At 37.2% G+C, this 20908-nt stretch overlaps 2 protein-coding genes across 2 annotated transcripts; both read left to right on the forward strand.

Annotated features, from left to right (window-relative positions):
- Positions 1–521: 521 nt before the first annotated feature.
- LOC111341324 (gamma-aminobutyric acid type B receptor subunit 2-like) lies at positions 522–16435 on the forward strand. Its single transcript, XM_088751905.1, has 16 exons — positions 522–3308; positions 5650–5787; positions 6258–6431; positions 6847–6954; positions 7430–7495; positions 8112–8315; positions 8642–8860; positions 9907–9973; positions 10700–10786; positions 11133–11283; positions 12043–12175; positions 12618–12728; positions 13036–13158; positions 14249–14587; positions 15090–15231; positions 15996–16435. The coding sequence occupies exons 1-16, from the start codon at positions 2853–2855 to the stop codon at positions 16049–16051; spliced, it is 2574 nt and encodes an 857-aa protein (XP_088608031.1). The 5' UTR covers positions 522–2852; the 3' UTR covers positions 16052–16435.
- A 2075-nt stretch (positions 16436–18510) lies between these two features.
- Positions 18511–20876, forward strand: LOC111341311 (histamine H2 receptor-like). Its single transcript, XM_088751907.1, has 2 exons — positions 18511–18546; positions 19036–20876. Exon 2 carries the CDS (start codon positions 19214–19216, stop codon positions 20162–20164), a length of 951 nt encoding a protein of 316 aa, XP_088608033.1. The 5' UTR covers positions 18511–18546; positions 19036–19213; the 3' UTR covers positions 20165–20876.
- Positions 20877–20908: the final 32 nt, after the last annotated feature.

Here is a 20908-nt window from a genome sequence, read left to right on the forward strand (position 1 = left end):
GATAGAGTATTTCAAGCATTTTAGAACTGGAATAGGTTATCTGAGGTGATTCTAAGTTGACCATACAGTCGATTTATTTTAAACGTGCGTCCTGCCCATATTGATGCGTTATTCATGGGATTTGACCAGCTCCTAACAAAGTATTGAAATTAAGCAATGTTTGACTCACAAGGCGGTTGTCAACGAATGAAGAAGACCTTCAAATCCTCGTAAAATTTCGAAGCTCGCTGCGGAGAGAAAGCATACAAAAGGTCGAGAAAATTATCTTAAAATTATAAAGTATTCATTTTCATCGCGCCAGAAGAAAAAAGCCGACGTGAGTTTTTCTCATAACTGAAGTAACTGACAATATCTAATTTAAAGATTTGGTTAGAGGGTTGATCTTACCTAACTGGTGATGTCAAAGCACTTTTGACAATTTATCCTGAAGCAACGGGTAATATAGTTTCAAGCAAGTTAAAGCCAATCCTTCGAGGATTTCAATTGACTATTAATGGTCGCAGGCTGAGTCAATATGAAGCAATTTGTTAAAAAAACACACATAAATTTCCACCTGCAAAGTAATCATTCAATTCATAGTTCTAAAGGTTTATTACAATTTTTTAAAAAGCTCTGTATCAATGCAGGTTCTTTATTTTTTGTGAAAAGCATAATTAACTCTCTTCATTCATTTGGAATTAATGTTTCTTGCACCTCACCCGTCTAGAAGATTATCATTTCAAAGGGAAGAGTGCAAAGAATTATCTCTGATCACCTTTAGGTTAAATCGATAAATAGAAATAGATTCATATTGGTCATAGTAATCACATTCATATGCCGGTTTATGATTTTTCTCCATTATTTCAACTTAAAAGACTGCGGAGAATGTTCTGAAGAAGTAGTATTTTTCCCCAGATGTCGACTCAAAAGGACTCTGTCAACTTTAAAACCAAAAATAAACCATAATGCGTCTAAAGTTTCCGTGTGAGCACTCGAGAATGACAAGTTCAAAATCATTTTAAGAGTCCACTTAAGTTCAGAATGAGGTCTTTAATTGGATTCGAGCACTGTAGGATAAAGAAAGCTTGCGGAAGGTATAAGAACAATGGAATTAGTTTGCTTAAAGAAAACATAAGGTTTATGAGTAAAAAGTAATTTTATTTTTCCATTGAGAGCTATGTTTCAATGCAATGACAACGACATCGAAATATCCTTTTTGTAAGCCATTTGGTAACGAACTAACTTCTTAGGCAACATCTATTTTCGGCTTAACTTTTGTAACTTTGTTTGTTTGGGAATTTTTTGTAATTTGGAACTAAGAAAAAAATTTTGGAACAAAATTATAATAATTGTAAAAATCATAATAATGATGCCATACCCCCAGCAAAATCTCTAGAAGCGCATAGAAGTCTCAGGCATAACATTTGCACTTGGAGCTTCCACGCCATCAGAGTCTGATATGTTGTCTTTGCATGAATACATTTTGAACGAACCAGGGAATGTTTGAGATATATTATGTAATGCCTGTTTTGAACACAGTTTTCTTAGGGCTGAGAAGTTTTATTGAAACTCGTAAATAGAAGGTTAGCCGTTTTACAAGCAACATCACTGATAATGCATTTCGAGGAATTTCACCTTTACTCAAACCAAAACACTTTTCATACGTGAAAACTCTTCGGGAGTGAGAGAAAAAGAAATCAGCTTTTTCATGATAAAAGGTTTCTTCTGACTGTAAAAGCAGCAGCAAAGTCTTGAACTAAAATCTATAACTAAACGTAAGCAAGAGACGTCGTTAACTGACTTAGAATAGCAAAGTAAGAGAGGAAGAGTAATTAGTGATTAAAGGCGTCTAGTTTTAGGGAGAAACGAGTAAAGTTCCAGTTATTTGGAAAGCCATAATGCGAGCACATCCAAGACTGCTTCCAAGGCAGGTGAAAAACCTTAAAGTTACAAATTGAAAATGGTGCAATTAAGTAATATCTTTGCAGCGGCTTTTACAAGAAACGGGAGTATCGATTGCTCAAATTACTTAATATCCCATTCTGGTTTTGGAGAAAAACTCTTACCTTTGTTTGATCAAGTGAAATGAGTTCTAGCTTGTGTTTACTTTTCTACCTTGATTTCGCTTTCTTCGCAAATAAAGTGTGGCAGCGAGCCTAATTACAGATCAAGTTCTAAGCTTTAGCGAATACATTAAAATAAAACGAAGTGAAAATTGTTTCATTTTATTTACGTATCTGGCAATTTGAGGCCTTGAAATACAGGGTCGCCTGTTTAAAGAGATCAGCAAGGTACAGCAAATGTTTAAAGGAAAAGGGGAAAATTTAAAATTTCTATTTTTTTTTTTTTTTTCGTTTACTTTATCCTTTTTATTCTTTTAGCTTGAGTGGATGCAACGTAATTTTTATAAGCGAGCGTCCGGTAGTTGAATGGTAATTTTTCCTTGGATCAAAACTATATGTATCTCCTGGCTCATTATCTCGTAACGATTTTGATCAAAAGAAACCTGCAGTTGCCCTATCCTGAGTACAGGCGATTAGATTTCTATACTCTATAAAATTTGAATTCCCTGAAGAAAGTGGCAGGTTAGTCAATGCGGTGAATACACTGGTACTTATGTATGGTGTTACTTATGTAAGTTGTTATGATCGCGGACTGAGCGAATTGAGACTTCGATTTCCCGGTTCGTCGTTTGTACTCAGCCACCTGATGTTCGAACAGCTTCTTGTAAATACCTGGTCAGGTGAAGCTTATATGACGAAGAAATCCTTACCGCCTAGAAGAACAGCTTACTTTTAAACTTATATACCGTTCTAATATTGACGGTCTACGTCAACATTTTTATTTCTTTGTCATTTTTTTCTTTCTCAGACATGAAGAGAAACAGATTTACAAATATTTTGCCTTTTAGTATTTTCTGGCTAAGATTGATGGCCAAGGACTTGGTCTACAGTGGTGAGATTGTGTGCTGCAAAAAGCTTACCAATTTAGAAGTTTGCAAAGAAACTGCAATAGCATTTGCCGACTTCACCAAGATAAAACCAGCAAAAAATTGCTCCAATGTGACTGAATTCCGTCCATGTCAAAACAATTCAAGTACAACAGTTCAAAAACTTAACCGAAAAGCAAAGCCCAATGAAATGGCAACAAAGGTCCAGGGAAAAGAACCCATAAAAAGAAGAATTCGCATTGGGGCATTCGTTCCTTTTTTAAAAGACGATAGCTTTGGTGTTAAAAAAGCGATTAAAATGGCTTTCAATCTGATAAACAATAGAAGTGATATTTTAGCAAACTTTACGCTGATCCTTGACGCTGAGGATACTGATTCGGTGAGTACAATACAATACAATATTCTTTATTTAACGAAGGTGACGTAATTTTCCGAAAACCTGGAAGCCAATAAAGGTAATTTGCGCAAAACGTGGCACGTGATCAATGAGCTAACTTCACGTAACAGTAATAAGTCGACGAATATTCTGGAGATTAAGGTAAACGAAAAAATAGTAAGTAATCCTATAGACATTTCGGAAACTATTAATGATCACTTTACAAACATTGCGCAAGTATTAGCACAAGATATTCCTGTCGTTGATATTGATCCTGAGTCTTATTTAGAACACTCTACTCATTCGTTTTCTTTACAAATTCCGAGCGTTGATATTGTGTCTAACATTTTGTCAAAAATTGACGAAAAGAAAGCCACTGGTCTTGATATGATTCCGAGTAAATTATTGAAAATGGCTGCTTATATCATCGCACCCTCTCTCACCTCAATCTTCTCTAAGTCTATCCTCACGGGGATATATCCAAATGATTGGAAAACGGCCAAAGTGACTCCTCTTTTCAAAAAGGGTATTAAATCGGATCCTAACAACTATAGACCAATATCTGTAATCCCTATAATTTCCAAAGTTTTTTAAAGAATTGTTTACAATAAACTTTTTCGTTATCTAGATGATAACAAATTGCTATTGGGCGGCCAATCAGGGTTCCGTTCTCTACATAGTACGCTTACGGCTTTGCTTGAGGCAACAAATTCTTGGTCGGTAAATATCGACAATGGTCTCTTAAACGGCGTTGTCTTTATTGACCTTACTAAGGCATTCGACACCATTGATCATGAAATAATCTTGCGCAAGATGTCATACTTGGGTGTCGATCTGGCAGCTATTAAGTGGTTCTAGTCGTACTTGAGTGGCCGAACTCAGAGATGTAGTGTCGGTGGCAAACTATCATCTGCCCGTACCCTCAGTTGCGGCGTGCCGCAAGGTAGCATATTGGGTCCTTTGCTATTTTTAATATACATTAATGATCTTCCCAACTCCTTGCGGGGCGCCGCACCAAGAATGTTTACCGATGACACCAATCTTACGATATCTGCTAAGACATTAACAGAGCTTGAGCTAGCTCTAACCCCTGAATTGTATAACCTTAGCCGTTGGCTGAAAGCTAACAAGCTCAGTCTAAATGTTGCTAAAACAGAGTTAATGATTATTGGATCAAGACAAAGACTATCTGCCCAATGTAACAACTTAGAAATCAGAATTGATGACCAAATTATCAAGAGAGTCGACAAGACCAAATCTTTGGGTCTTACTATAGATGCCCAACTCTCTTGAGATAGCCACATTGAAGAGATTTGCAAGAAAGTCTCTTCAGCTATAGGCGCCCTAAAACGTGTACGGCCCTTTATATCCAAAGAAACTGCAATTCAAATTTATAACGCTTTGATTATGCCCATTTTGATTACTGCAGCCCCGTCTGGGACTGTTTAAGTGGCTACTTGAGCGATAAGCTCCAAAAATTACAGAATCGAGCAGCCAGAATTATCACTAAATTACCCTTTGATACGAGCTTAAACCACCTTCTCTCCACCCTCGATTGGGAGAGGCTATCTCTTCGACGAGAGAAACAAAAAGCCATAATGATGTATAAAATTATAAACAACCTTGCTCCCGAATATCTGCAAAGTCTTTTCTCTCAGCATCACTCTATGTACGACACAAGAAACTCTGAGGGAAGGCTGGCCTTGTCCAAACCAAACACCAATTATTTGAAACGAAGCTTCTCTTACAGCGGAGCCATGTTATGGAATAAATTGCCCAAAAACTTAAAGAATGCTTCATCCATTAACCATTTTAGGCGAAATCTTAACGTAGTCGATATATAGGATTCCCACACGGCAGTCATGTAAAGCGGTTGATTAATCTTAGTTTTTATTATGTAACTGATGATTTTCCGTGTTTAAATAAAGATTTACATACATATATACATACATACAATTAACCCAAGGAGTTATCTAGTGTCAGACTATTTGCGTCATCTTCAGAGCATTGACATGCGCTTCTAAAAACACTCACGCATAAAACATTTGAGTTTCAACAGTACTATTCTAACAGAAAACGGTGATTGAAAATAAAAGACTTAGAAATCGGTCCACATTTACCATTTCCCACTAACGTTCGTGTCTCAATTACATCGCAAAAAGAAGGTATCGCTAGTTCCGGTTTGTTACTTCATTCTATTTTCTTTGTTTCTTCCTTTAACTCTTTCCTCTTTCGTTTAACCTTTTTGCTGTGTTGTTGTTTCCGTTGCTGTTATTTTAAGTCTATTTTTGATTTTCTCTTTTCTATTAAACTCATCTCCCCTACATTTTGAACAAAATTGAAGGGCAGTGCCGTAGAGACCACAGCAGCTCTCTTTAAATTCCTGAATAAAAACAACAGACCTGTAATATTGCTTGGTCCTCCAACGAGAGAGGGCCTGGAAACAATAGCAGAGGCTGCCCGACTGTGGAAACTTGTTCAGGTATGAAGTAAGCCTCATTATTATACCTTATACGCTCATGAAGACACACCATTCTTTAGGTGCTACAAGGAGCACAACTGGGCCTCGTGCGCAGCGAACATTTTCTCATTCCCTGATCTCTAAAGCAGATAAACAGAAGAGATATCAATGCTTAAGAGAGCGGCAACATTGCAAAATTATTTCAAATGCGCTCCATGGGGAAACAGTCATTTTAATGTGGAATTTGATTTTTAAGGCAGTACAAAATACAAAACTAGTGATCTTGAAATTGGAACAAAAAAAATTCCTTATAAGTTATTTGAACGACTGATCCGACCAAAAGAGATCCCAGTTCAGAATTGACTGATAACGTCATTTTCAGACAGTTTTTGTCAAATTGTTGAGTGACCAAACCAAGCAAAAAAAGGCTTATTTCCAAACTTCGTATTTCCATCTAACTTACATCAAGGTTTCTTCTTACCTTTATTTAGGTTTCCTATGCATTAGATTTACATCTTACCGAGCGAAAGTGGACTTATCCCACCAACACTTATTTAGCCGCCCACTCATCAGCGTTATATAAAAAAGCAATGGTGACCTTCATCAAATATTACGGCTGGAAAAGGGTTGCTATTCTGTATCAGATCAGTTCGAGATTCTTAAAGGTGACAGTGTTTCATTATAGCGTTTAACTATCATAATGTTAACTCATTTGATTCTTTTTTCATTGGTTCGACAGGGGACGGTTTTCTGTTCGTCAATGTTCAAAACCTCACGGGAACTACTTCACGATATTTTCAGTTCATCCTAGATTGTTCGAGCACTGGGTTTAAACAGGACAGCTAAGATTAACTAAGGTCGTTCGAGCACTTGTTACGAATGGACAAGGTGTACAAGAAAGACATCAAAATAACATGAGAATGATTGAGGACAGCTAAGATAAACACTAATTGAAAATGACGATTCGAAAGATTTCCATGTGATAAGAGCCCTTAGATACCAATGTAAGCGAACCCCGCATCACAGTCAACTAGCGGGCTGATCGTATAACTAAATATCTTAACTACTTATTTCTTGCAGACAGTAGAAATTCTTAGAAGAAAGCTATCGACAGAAAACATCAGCGTTATTGTTTCTGAAGGATTTGAAAAGAACGATGACATCAGTTTTCAGATGGAGAAATTAAAGGTTAATTTATAGTTTGAAAAGCAATTTAGTCAAATCTAAAGTTGTACGTCATAAAGTTAGCTAAAGAGCTACCATGCGTGGTAAGATTAGTTGGCACCTCACCCCTTTCTAGGTTGTCGCCAACGCTTTACTCATCATAAGAAGCATAAATCTTATAATTCATCTCTAATAAGTCACTTGCAAGTCTCCCATTACCCCAAAAATATTTCGTGATATTGTGACCATTTTGTGACACCAAGCCTGACATTGAAGTTGGGGCGAATTAGACATAAATGAAAGTTAGTCATTTATAGGAAATATTAAGAAAGTAATTAAGCGCGCCAAGACTTTTGCCACTCATTGTGGTTAGCCAGTTTGGATTTCACTGTTTCATTTATGAATTCATTCATTCATTTATTCATTCATTCATTCATTCATAAAGTTATTTATTCCGGCCTCTTGTTTAGTTCTTTTGTCTCTATACTTTTATTTTCAGTCTCTGGACGCTAAGATCATAATTGGTGTGTTCGGTCTAGAAGGAGCTCAGACTGCTTTCTGTCAGGCAAGGAAGTGGCTTTGCTAGAAATTAATACCTCGTAACGAGTAACCGTTCATAGAGGCGGATATTTAAAAAATGCTTAATTGTTAAGAAATTCTTTATTCTAGTCTTTAGCGCGGGTATCGTTGAGTTTTCTGGAGCTTCGTCTGTAAATAGGTATCAAGACACTGGCGAACGTATCTTTAGGACCCTTGCGACTTACCCGCAACACGCAATTGCAAGAATGTTTATCATAAATTAACTTCCTTTTATAATTCGTCACTAGTGTAGAAGCAAGTGTTGTGGCTTTTCCATGAAGGAGTTTATATTGTGTCCTCTTTAACTTTAGAAAAGTTTTGTGAAGGTCGTTCAGAGCTACTTTGAGTTTTCCGTATTCAAAATGGTGGTTGAGGAGCTCAATTTTCTGTGATCGTAGAGATCGATAAGATAGAATAGGATTATTTTTGCAAGATAGAGCCATTTTCGCTTCTGCTTTTGCTATTGCTTTTGCTTTTGTAAAAGAATTTTTTTCTCTATAGGTTGAAGTTTGCAGTAGCTGTCTGTCCCTTTTGCAAATTGACACTTCGTGGAAATAATGTTTATATCAGTCACTAAATTAGTTGTAACATCATCTTGGTAGGCTTTTATGAAGAAGATGTATGGACCAAATTATGCCTGGATAGTAGACGGGAATTTTGTTCCAAAAGTACTCTCTCGTCATTATTCAAGTCTTAGAGCTAACTTAACGTGCTCAAGAAACGACATGATGCAGGCCACAGATGGTTACATTTCAATGATCCGGTTAAAAACTCTTTCGAACAACACCAGAGCAATTTCTGGAATGGTAAGTTTTCATGAATACTTTCACAAAACTAGGGACAAATAAATCGATTAATTTAATTAGGTAAGCGATAATCTAAATTTCGTGTCTATAAAAGCAAATGAAGACAATTTCTTGTGTAGCAAGAAAAATCAGTGATCGGCAGTTTTCATACTTTTTTGTCTGTATGGTTGGTTGATTTTTTTCTGTCTAGTCGCACATCTTTTTCTTTTTCTTCGTAGTTCAAAATCTACGAGCTCTTACGTGGAAAAAAATGTGCAAAGTAGTGTCCATTGGTATGGATTCAATGCAACCGTATGTTTTTCTGTACTTCTCCTCTAAATCTTTAGAGTTCTAAAAGATTCTGGAGTCAGATTGGCAGCATATCGAAGGGGAAACAGTTTAAAAAGACCGCTGAATATGCGTTTGACTCGGCTTGGATAATAGCGTTAGCGCTTCATGGATGTTTGACCGAAGGAATGAAGTTTCAAAATCTTAGAGTCAGGAGTGCTGACGAAGTTAGTCTCATCATGAAGTGGATCAATAAAACAAACTTCTACGGAATCACTGTAAGTATTCAATAGCTGCACAGGGTCATAATAATGCACGGTCATACTACTGAAACATTTTCCTACATTAACAATCGAAAAGTAAGGTTTAAACATAAATAAACAATAACCACCTAAAGGTGCAGAAACATGCGCGCATATTTGTCCGCGGACATTATCTGTGTATGAAATATAAATATAGAGGCAGGACCGATACAACAAAGATAAGTAATCAGATACAATGAAATATATGAAGTTCATATATTTTGAACTGCGGTATTAGATACATATGGTGCACGATCCTCGCAGTGGATAGCGCTATTTAAGCAATAGCGAGAATCAGACCTGAAAAAAAATCAGGCCTGTACGGGATTCGAACCACTGACCTCTGCGATACTAGTGCAGCGCTCTACCAATTGAGCTAACAAGCCAACTGGGAGCAGGCCGTTAAGTTGATTCGTAATAAACCCGTGAAAGTGATAAATCAGATACAATGAAATATATGAAGTTCATATATTTCACCATATGTATCTAATACCGCAGTTCAAAATATATGAACTTCATATATTTCATTGTATCTGATTTATCACTTTCACGGGTTTATTACGAATCAACTTAACGGCCTGCTCCCAGTTGGCTTGTTAGCTCAATTGATAGAGCGCTGCACTAGTATCGCAGAGATCAGGGGTTCGAATCCCGTACAGGCCTGATTTTTTTCAGGTCTCATTCTCGCTATTGCTTAAATAGCGCTATCTACTGCGAGGATCGTGAACCAGATGTATAGATAAGTAAATTTTAAGACGGAGCACTATATTTCGGCTGGCCAAACCAGCCTTCTTCAGGTGCAGTGGGAATTAACAAAGAATTGGGGTGATGCTTTATAGATAGCTGTATGATGTGTGCTTCAAGGAACAGATGATGTCCATGGACAGTTAAGGCTATTCACTGAAAAACAAACCTTTTAAAGTGGCTGATAATTCGAATGATGATGTCTGATAATGTCTAAAAAAAGTATTAAAATCGTTTTTCTCAGATGTAAAATAGTTACGTTCCTTCGTTTCATTCAGGGTCTTGTCCGTTTTAATAAAGATAAAGAACGAGTAGGAAAACTTATTTTCAAGCAAAATAGGAAAGGTTAGTTTCCGAATTCATAAATATGTTATTCGCCCACTCGAACAATAATTTTTAATGAAACATACCATGAAAAACTGTGGTAAATAAATAAGACAGACATCGTCATCACCATCATCGTCGTCATTATCATTATCATCATTATCATCGTTATCATTCCTATCATCGTTATTATCTTTATCATCGTTGTCATCACTACCATCGTTATCATCATTATCATCGTTACCATTGTTATCATCGTTTCCATCGTTGTCATCGCTATCATCGTTATCATCGTTACCATCGTTATCATCGTTACCATCGTTATCATCGTTACCATCGTTATCACCGTTATCATCATTATCATCGTTACCATCGTTATCATCGTTTCCATCGTTGTAATCGCTTTCATCGTTATCATCGTTACCATCATTATCATCGTTACCATCGTTACCATCGTTGTCATCACTATCATCGTTATCATCGTTACCATCTTTACCATTGTTAACATCGTTATCATCGTTATCATCTTTATCATCTTTATCATCTTTATCATCGTTATCATCGTTATCCTCATTATCATCACTATCACCATTACTAGCACTCTTGTAACGTTTGGTGGGGTTTTTTTTTAATGGACAGCACACCTTGAAGGCAGAAAGAAAACAGAATATATATACAATTTTAGAACCGTGAACAGTGAAAACTAAGTGAATTCATTACATGTGCTCGGCCCTCTTTGTTTTTCAGGAGATATGATCAGAATTGGTTGGATTTCTACTTCGAATTTGATGCGCATTAGAATATTTGAACCTGAGAGAGAAAAAATATGGAAAGGTAAAAGAAATTAACAAATATTTCTTATTGAGACCTGTTTGATCTATTGCTTCCATAGGTCACTCTGAAAGGAATAAAAGAATTAAAAAAAAAAATAAACAGAAAGTTACTGTCGAGCTCAGGCAGAGTAATTAAGAATGATTAAGATCGAGTCATCAATCAAACGCCAAGGTCTCAATCACAAACCTAGGCCCAGGTGTTTATTTCTAAAATGGTAGTTTTGCTCATCGATTCTATGTTAATTTTTTTTTTTTGGCCGCTGTGATTACTTTGCTTTTGGTTTTAAGACAGAACATCTAAAATTGCTTTATGCTGATACACTAAAGCACTGATTGTAATCTTTCAGACATTAAACCTCCACAGGATCACACAGACACAGAGCACAAATTAATGATGATTTCGCTTCCTCTTATTATCACTATGTGTTTTTCTGCCGGTACTGGAGTTGCCCTCTCGCTGGGATTTCTATATTTCAACATAAAGAACAAAGAAAGCAGGTCAGAAATATAATCACCAATCTTAAATCGATCAAAGTGTCACTGAATTATGAATTCAGCACCACAAGAGAATCTCCTAGTCCCTAGTCTCGAAATTGTGATACAAAGAAAAAAAAAATAACATCAATGCATTATTACCCTTCTATAGAGGAGCTAGTGGCATAAGATTTGTTTATGATCTTCGAATTTCCCACGCGATTGTAACTAAAGAGATGTGAGTCCAAGAAAAGTATCGACCGATATTTGATATATAATTAACAAATCGTAAACACCACAGCGTACACTATTGAGTTATGGATGCACGCGGGAGGTTGCTAAGCACGAAAGAAGCGTAAGAGTCGCTCGAGGCGATAGCCGAGAGCGACTCTAGCTTCTTGAGTGCTTAGCAAACCTCCCAAGTGCATCCATAACTCAATAGTGTACGCTGTGGTGTTTACCATTTGTTTTATAACATAACATTGATACATTGTAGCTAAAGAGTTCCCTTTTATTTAACAAATCTTATGTGACCAGAAAAAACAAGCGCGTGCGGAAACATAGTCTTTGCATTTGCTCACGTTAGCAGCGTACACCCATGGACAAATGGGGGACGCTAAATTGACCAATCAGAGCGCGCGCTTTACTTTGGTTATGTTATAATTTCGTTTGGCTGCGCGAGCCCCGATCAGTGAGATTGCACTTGATAGAAACTCGTTTGAATTAAGGACAAAAGTCAGGTTACACTCCTATAAGCTTATTTGTTATCTTTCTTTGCCATAGGATTATCAGAATGTCTTCACCGAACCTCAATAACATTACAGTTCTGGGATGCATCCTTTCTTACGTTTCGGTGATTCTGTTTGGACTCGATGCTCGGTTCGTGAACGTGGAGGGCTATACCAAGATTTGTAATGTAAGACTGAGAATGATCTCCCAACAATTGAATCTGTCACTTTGTTAACTTGTGGAAAAATCAATTTCTTATTGCTAAACTTCTTAGCTTAACCAAATCCCCTTTGTCCTGTTTATACAACGGTTGATTAAATGTTAGATTTGAAAATATGTTGCCACCCATCTCGGTAGTCCTTGTTCCACATCATTTTTGAGTGGAAATAAAACTAATTTTCAGTCTTACAGGTTATGGGCCTTCTCGCGAGAAGAGACTTAAAAAATAGTACAACTCGCAGAGGGAAGGTTGATTCCTAATCGATAGCCCCCTACCCTCTCCCCCCCCCCTTCGGAAATTCTCTGGTAAGCATTTATATTCCTGAGTTGCGAGGTGAAATGCGAGAATAGATGTTTGGTTAATCATAGTACAGCTGGAAGGAATACTATCAATGAATTTACTTCAACAGGTCCGCACTGTGGTTTTGTCCGTTGGATATTCGTTATCTTTTGGTTCCACGTTCAGCAAAACCTGGCGGGTGTATAAGATATTCACTGCTGGCATGAGCTCCAAGAAAATGGTACAACTTCATCAACTATAACTGTAATTATTTTTTGAAAGCAAAGAATGATGTCCAAAAAAATTCGACCCTTCAGAGCGCGCGAAGTATCTCAAATTTGCATAAACTGCCGTAATCATTATTTTCTGTTCTAAAATCAGGATGATAATTTGAGTTTGGTTGGAAAAAAGCTATTTATTTTCACGCACTGTTGGCCACTGCACGTTTGAAAATATCCAAATATGTAGGCAACCAGTTTCTGTGAAAACCTCCTTTCTACAAGTGTCCTGTTTTAATCTTAATGTCCTTTTCTTTTCATAACTTTTAGGCCATTAAGGATCGTCATTTGATGATCATCGTTACAGGATTATTGATAGTTGATGTCATTTTCCTGTCCTTTTGGAATTCATTTGACCCATTTTATACCAAAATATTAACAATCCAAGACAAGGTTAGTTTCCTTCAGTTATCTTTGCTCAAGCGTCTTTGCTTGCATCACAATCTTCACTTAGATGTTTCACAATCCTCTCTTGGATATTTCATGTCCTAATCGTTAATTAATTTGGAAAATAAAAATCAGTTCTTTTCAGAGGTAAATTATATTATTATGCACTGCTTACCTTTGTGACGATTTGTCAGTTGTCTAGATCAGCCAATCAACATTTAGTTCGACCATGTCCTCAAGTTGTTGTTGTCCGCTTTTGACAATATGGTCGTGTACCATTGCTTTGTTCGATCAGATTAAAGTTCCATTGAGTTTACTGTTTATCAAGTAACGAGTCCTGATTTATACAACCTTTAAGAATAAAATACCATGATAAATAGCTAAAACTAAGAACTTGTTTGGATATAATTTGAGTACTTGTATCACAATAGGGTCATGGTCGCTTATGGTGGTGAAAAGTAACTGTGATAATAACAATAATGATGATCAGATACAATGAATATATGAAGGTCATATATTTTGAACTGCGGTATTAGATACGTATGATGCACGATCCTCGCAGTAGAGAGCGCTATTTATGCAACAGCGAAAATCAGACCTGAAAAAAATCAGGCCTGTACAGGATTCGAACCACTGACCTCTGCGATACTAGTGCAGCGCTCTACCAATTGAGCTAACAAGCCAACTGGGAGCAGGATTGTGCATCATACGTATCTAATACCGCAGTTCAAAATATATGACCTTCATATATTCATTGTATCTGATTTATCATCACGGGTTTATTACGAATCAACTTAATGGCCTGCTCCCAGTTGGCTTGTTAGCTCGCTGCACTAGTATCGCAGAGGTCAGTGGTTCGAATCCTGTACAGGCCTGATTTTTTTCAGGTCTGATTTTCGCTATTGCATAAATAGCGCTCTCTACTGCGAGGATCGTGCACATATGTAATAATTATGATAAAATGACGACGATAACAATGGCAATAGTAATGATAATGATGCATGAATGTACGTGTGAACCCAAAGCGACTTCATTTGACACAGAAAAAATAATACTACATTTTTAAATTGACAACTATTTCACGGTGATAATCTAGATCCGTAGGGAGCCCGACATCATCAAGATTCCAGCACGGTATCGGTGTACTTGTCAATATGAGACCTATTTTCTTGGAGTATTGTTTACCTACAAAGGCCTGCTTCTCTTATTTGGTCTCTTCTTGGCCTGGCAGACACGCAACGTCACAATTCCTGCTCTGAACGACTCCAAGTACATCGGAATGTCTGTCTATAACGTGGTCGTTCTGTCCATTATTGGTGTAGTGGTATCCCTTACATTGGGTGGAGCCCCAAAGTATGAGGCTCCATATGCCATTCTGTCTCTGTGTCTGATCCTCTGTACCACCTCGACACTGTTGCTGGTATTTGTACCAAAAGTAAGAATAATTCATTCAGAAACTTTATCATCGATTTCTTTGTGATAAGGTATCGGAAACTGCCAAGATTTATCAAATCAATGCAAACTGCTTTGATGAAAGTTAACCAAAATAAGATTGATATTGTGTAACCTATCAAAATTCATCTTTTCACGATAAATAGTTAAACCCTGCCGGCCAGAGCCTGGGTAATAGTTAATTGTGAGGTCTGATCTTTGGAATGAGAGTTGTCCTGAGAAGCCGGGCTGTTGGTTGAAACGACTTCCATTAACACAACTTTAACAGAAGTCATCGTCAGGGTGACAAATAAACTTTTCACTTGCTTAAACTTTGATCGGATCAATTACATATTTATGGATTCTCACTAAGTAGAAGTAGTGCTGGCCGTTGGTGTCGGCAACTGCAGGTATATGAGCGGTCGTGTACTTAAAGGGGGGGAAGCGCTAAACTTTCAATCTCCAACCGAACTTTAAACTAAATTTTCTTGGGCTGCCTCCACTAGATTTACCATTTTTGCAAGAAGAACGAGTTAGCAACGCATGTTATCCGTGGCTATGGCGACTTAGATCTGATGGAGGGACAGACCGGCTCGCAATTTAAAACCAAAGCAACGCAGACGGACCGCGGTGTTCCAAAAAGTGATGGTAGGACACGGACCACATTAGCATTTGTGATTTTTGGCGTCTTCAGGAAAGGGCTTCGCTGTAGCTTTGAAAATGAGTTTTAGAAAATGCCATACCCCAAAAAGAGTTGTTCTACTATTGCCCAAACGAACCACTATATGGAAAATGAACAAAATTTAACGCAATGAATGAGGACTTCATTTAGGAAAGATAGTGTTTATGTTCGTAATTCATGTGCGTTATGTTCGTGATTCATGTGCGTTATGTTCGTGGGCGTCTAAATCTCTCAGTGATGGTTGTGTGTATGAGGAAAGAAGGAAGGTGATATTAATAACACTACATTTTTAACTTGTTATTGGCACAAAACCTGGCGGGCACACCATCTTCACACGGCTCATGAAAATAGAATCCGAATCTATTTTCAAATGGAAACAATTTTGCTTCTTATTCCACGATCAGCTTAAGAAAGAAAAGGAAAAAGTATTCCAAACTGTTTATTGTCTTGCTCCAAATCTCCTTTGGCTCGTCGAGGTCTATACCTTCATTTTAAATTCATTTTTTCATAGCTACTGCTATTCTTCCCTACATCCGGTGATCATCCATTTGCAGGAAATACGCAACGAGATATTAGCACAACATAGCAAGTGATAAACATAATATGACAGTAGATTGGCCACTTTTAGTAATAATACCAGGCTGACACTCCAGAGAAGTTCAAAATATTTCTTTTTTGTGTGGTTCAATTATTCTGATTATTGACTTGTGCTTTCCTTCCTAACAATTAGCCCAAGACGTGTCCTTGTCAGACGAAGCACCGAACGAAATAAACAGCAAAGCGTAGATGAAAAAATGGTTGTGGTCTTGCATCCCCAGACCTGTAGAGTGGCGATGAAAAAATGTATCAAGTCCCGCTCATCAAGCACAAGATAAAGCAAAGACGTTACTGTGGATGTTCCATACAAAACATATAATACTAAAATATAATACAATAAATCCAATAAATACTAGAAGTATAATTGTACAAGCCACTAGGTATACTTATCCGTGACAAACTTATGCGGAATCCTTGCCATGTTAAATTGGTAGACATGCTGATAATAAAAAATTACGTTAAGTCTGGCTCTTCTTTTCCCCGTTTGGTTTTAATTTCTGTGTAAGACCACGAATGGTAAAAATATCTTTTCTTAAAATACAATCTATTAAAGTTTAATTTAGTTCCTCTTTATTTTAGTCACTTGCATTTTAGATCCAAACATTTATTTTATGATTTTTATGGACTCCTAATGCATGCAAAAGGTGCAGCTTTCACGTATTTCGATCAATGTCGCCAAAGCAATGTCTCTTAAAGAGAAACTTACGCAATACTTCTTTCCATATTCATTATCTACCTTCTGAATATTGAACAAAATTGAATTATTACAAAAGTATTTTTGTCTTCATTGACGTTTTGGATAGACTGCAATGTCTCTAGTTGTAGAAAAATACCGGGATATTTAATTATTATCGTCTCTCTTTTTGACGTCCGTTTGAGAATCAATTTCCTTCAAGGAACAATTTGCGGTTTTCCAACCTTTGACTGTCAAAAGGTAATAATGAAGTTTCCATGCGGGTTAATAATTAGTGATTCATATGTTGACTTAACGTGCAATAAGAGTTTCTAGATTTAAAAGCTCCATATTAATTTCATCATATAACCCAACTGCAATTTTTTATAATAATAACTTCATTTCATGAGGTTTTTGGAATCTGAGGCCTCAGACCTAATAGAAAATCAAAGGGTTTTTGGAAGGTAATTTTGTTTGTTTGTTTGTTTGTTTTTCATACTCTTATCACCTCTAGATAAGAACAGTCATTTGAAATTCGCCCAAAAGTAAAGTTTTCAAAATTCACTCTCACTGTTTAAGACCTTTTTTCATCCAAATCGAATCCAACTACGCTTCTACAGAGCGAACCATCGAGGTCGGGAACAACTTGATTGCAGCTGCAGATTTTACTTCATTTTTCCAACAAAACTTACGTAAGGCATTGTGATTGTCTTCCATTTATTAAGTAAAAAATTTCTTCAGAGCGCAAAAATAGCAAAAAATATTTCTAGTTCTCCCTAACTTTGTCCAGGCACTTCGCAGATGTTGTTGACTTTCAAGTAGATATGAAGGCAGGACAAGCAATACGAAGAGAACAGGTCAATCAGGCAGGAATCAAATTAAAAAGATCATTCAGATTATTAGATTGTTCTTTAGCATCCCATCACATAAAATCTTCTTTATTTAGTTTTCTTAGGGGGGATTACACTGAGATAGTAGTTATATAATCTTTGCCTGGCAACAAAGTATGTGCTCGGAATTAACTGATGACCAAAACAAAGGAAAGCAGACAAACAAAAACAAAACTCATCAGCAACGATTGTAACTGAACATGGCTTTAATTTTTCCTTTGAGTGAAACTTGATGGCTACCAACACGAGCAGCAATACCAGCAATAGCACGACCAGCAAGGCCAGCTCAGTGCCACTAGCTACATCAGAATGTGTACCCTGGCTTTTTGTGCTCATCATTGAATGTGTGGCCATAGTCATCCTTAACATCCTCACCATTATTGTTTTTGTGAAGCAGCGCCAGCTACAGCGCCGGAGTACATATTTGATCATACACTTAGCGATAGTCGATCTGTTGGTCGGGGGGGGGTCTCGGGACCCATGTTTATCACGGTGAAGATGATATCGTGTGGCCAGTGGAGATATCATCCAAGCATCTCTGTGGGTACACTGTACCCGTTTGCCTCAGTAATGAATCTTGCAGCTATTTCACTTGAACGGCTGCACGTCACATTTCGCCCAATACAACACCATTTTCTAAGCAACTGGCACTACGGAGTGATTATTTTCGTGATGTGATTTATCTCTGTGGTAACATCCTCCATTCCAGTTGTATTTTACGGACTGCTTAAATGGAGTCTCGAGTTAATAATGTACTATTACTACATTCTTTATTCTATATATTTCTTCTTCATCCTTGTGATTTTGTCTTCATTGACGTTTTGGATAGAGTGCAATGTCTCTATTTGAAGAAAATACCGGGGTATTTAATTATTAGCGTCTTTCTTTTTTACTTCCGCTTGAGACTCAATTTCCTTCAAGGAGCAATTTGCGGTTTTCCAACCTTTGTCTGTCAGAAGGTAATAATAAAGTTTCCATGTCGGTAAATTAGTAAGTCATATATTGACTTAACATGCAATAAGAATTTTTAAATTAAAAAGCTATTTGTAATAACTTCATTTCACAAGGTTTCTGGAATTTGATGCCATAGCCCTAATAGGGAATCAAAGGTTTTTCGGAAGGTAATTTTGTTTTTTCATACTTATATCACTGGTAGATAAGAATAGTCGTTTAAAATTCGCTGAAAAGTACACTTTTCAAAGTTAACTCGTACAGTTTAAGACCTTTTGTCATCCAAATCGAATCCAACTTCGCTTATACAGAGCGAACCATCGAGGTCGAGGACAACTTGATTGCAGCTGCAGATTTTACTTCATTTCAATTATGTTTTCTAAGACTATTTTCCAACAAAACTTACCCATGGTATTGTGACTTCCTTCCATTTATTCAGTAAAAAAATTTCCTCAATATGCAAAAACAGCTAAAAATATTTCTAGTTCTCCATAATTTTGTCAAAGCACTTCGCAGATGTTGTTGATTTTCAACTAGATATGAAGGCAGGACAAACAATACGAAGACAACAGTTTAATCAGGCAAGAATCAAATTAAAAAGATAATTCAAAATATAAGTGTTCTTTAGCATCCCATCACATGAAATCTTCTTTATTCAGTTTTTTTCTTAGGGGGATTACACTGAGATAGCAGTTATATAACCTTTGCCTGGCAGCAAATTATGTGGTCGGAATAAACTGATGACGAATACAAAGGAAAGCAAACAAACAAAAACAAAACAGATCAGCAACGATAGTAACTGAACATGGCTTTAATTTTCCCTTGGAGTGAAACTTGATGGCCACCAACATTAGCAGCAATACCGGCAATAGCATGAGCAGTAACACCAGCTCAGTGCCACCAGCTACATCAGAATGTGTACCCTGGCTTGTTGTGCTCATCATTGAATGTCTCACCATAGTCATCCTTAACATCCTTACAATTATTGTTTTTGTGAAGCAGCGTCAGCTACAGCGCCGGAGTACATACTTGATCATACACTTAGCGATGGTTGATCTGTTGGTCGGGGGGGTTTCGGGACCCGTGTATTTCACAGGGAAGGTGATATCGTGTGGCCAGTGGAGATATCATCCAGGCATCTCCGCGAGTACACTATTCCAGTTTACCTCAGTAATGAATCTTGCCGCTATTTCACTTGAACGCCTGCACGCCACATTTCGCCCAATACAACACCAGTTTCTCAGCAACTTGCACTACGGAGTGATTATTTTCGTGATGTGGTTTATCTCTGTGGTAACATCCTCCATTCCAGTTGTATTGTACGGACTGCTTAAATGGAGTCTCGAGTTAATAATGTACTATTACTACATTCTTTATTCTATATATTTCTTCTTCATCCTTGTGATTTCTGCTTCGTATATCTCCATTTTTGCCAAAGTACGATGTAGTACTCGCCCACGTCATAACGGAACATCTAATCGAGAACAAAGGCTTACAGCAACCTTGCTTATAATGACCTTGGCGTCATTACTGACATGGCTGCCGGAAGTAATTTTCTTTTATATTAAAACCACAAGTTATTTTGATGGATACATGAAGATATCGCTACAGACAAGGGTTCGAACTGGATTTATCCTGAGTACAATAACAACAGCTAACTCTTTGGTCAACCCAATCTTGTACGCCGCCCGAATGGCGGAATTTAGAACAGTTTTGATGCAACTCTTTAGAAGAAGGGTAATCCAGAGAGAAAGTCAAGATATTCAGTTAAACCTCAGGATGCCATAATAGTTATTGGAAAGCTAACTAGGACGCGCTAAAAATTAATTTTTTAATTCTGACTGATCAGTAGAAAATTAGCGACGCCAGAAAACGTGATTGCGCATGTTCACAACTTGCCTGGTTTTGAGTGTTAAATGGGGTGTCGATGACATCATGGATCGCAACTCGGGTAACAGGTTTGACCAAGTTTAAATTATGCGCAAAATGTCCATGCCGCCGTGGGTCATGGTAATTATAGATTTTCATCCGTTGTTTGTTGGCTTTAGCTCCTAGAATGAATATTTATCAGCTCTTGCTTGCTCTCTTGTCTTAAAAACCGCCCTTGGTTGAATAAGAGGTTTTTTGAAAAGTAATTTGACCTCCCGGAGTATCGCTCTTACATACTGCATAGAGTACATATCAGGTGTGATAGATCAATAGGTTTCCCATATTGATTCTTCTTCAGCGTTTTCCAGTGGCTCTGTCAAGATTAACATTCAAAATGACGCTTATTTTGTTAAGATATGGTAAATTTAAGAATTGCAAAAGCAAGCTAAGATGAATTGACGTTATTACCTTTTATCTTTTTCATTCACATAATGCACCCATTTTAACTCTCTTCAAAGAAGAGCGGAGGATGTGCTGAGTCGGCTGGAGGCTAAAGATGAGCTCAGGTCGCGTGATTGGTAGTCTTTATCCAATTCTCTTTCCTTGATTAAGTAACTTTACTATTGGTTAGTTTATAGACGGTACTTAATTTTCAATGTGGAA

Source organism: Stylophora pistillata, chromosome 3, assembly GCF_964205215.1.
Source record: "Stylophora pistillata chromosome 3, jaStyPist1.2, whole genome shotgun sequence".
NCBI classification, from domain to species: Eukaryota; Metazoa; Cnidaria; class Anthozoa; order Scleractinia; family Pocilloporidae; genus Stylophora; species Stylophora pistillata.

Excerpts from the sequence above, each read along its gene's own strand:
- LOC111341324 (XM_088751905.1), top strand. The coding sequence starts at position 2,853 with ATGAAGAGAAACAGATTTACAAATATTTTGCCTTTTAGTATTTTCTGG. Across the intron at positions 7,496-8,111 it reads CTCAGACTGCTTTCTGTCAG|GCTTTTATGAAGAAGATGTA; the intron begins GCAAGGAAGTGG and ends TCATCTTGGTAG. Across the intron at positions 11,284-12,042 it reads ATAAAGAACAAAGAAAGCAG|GATTATCAGAATGTCTTCAC; the intron begins GTCAGAAATATA and ends TCTTTGCCATAG.
- LOC111341311 (XM_088751907.1), top strand. The coding sequence starts at position 19,214 with ATGGCCACCAACATTAGCAGCAATACCGGCAATAGCATGAGCAGTAAC.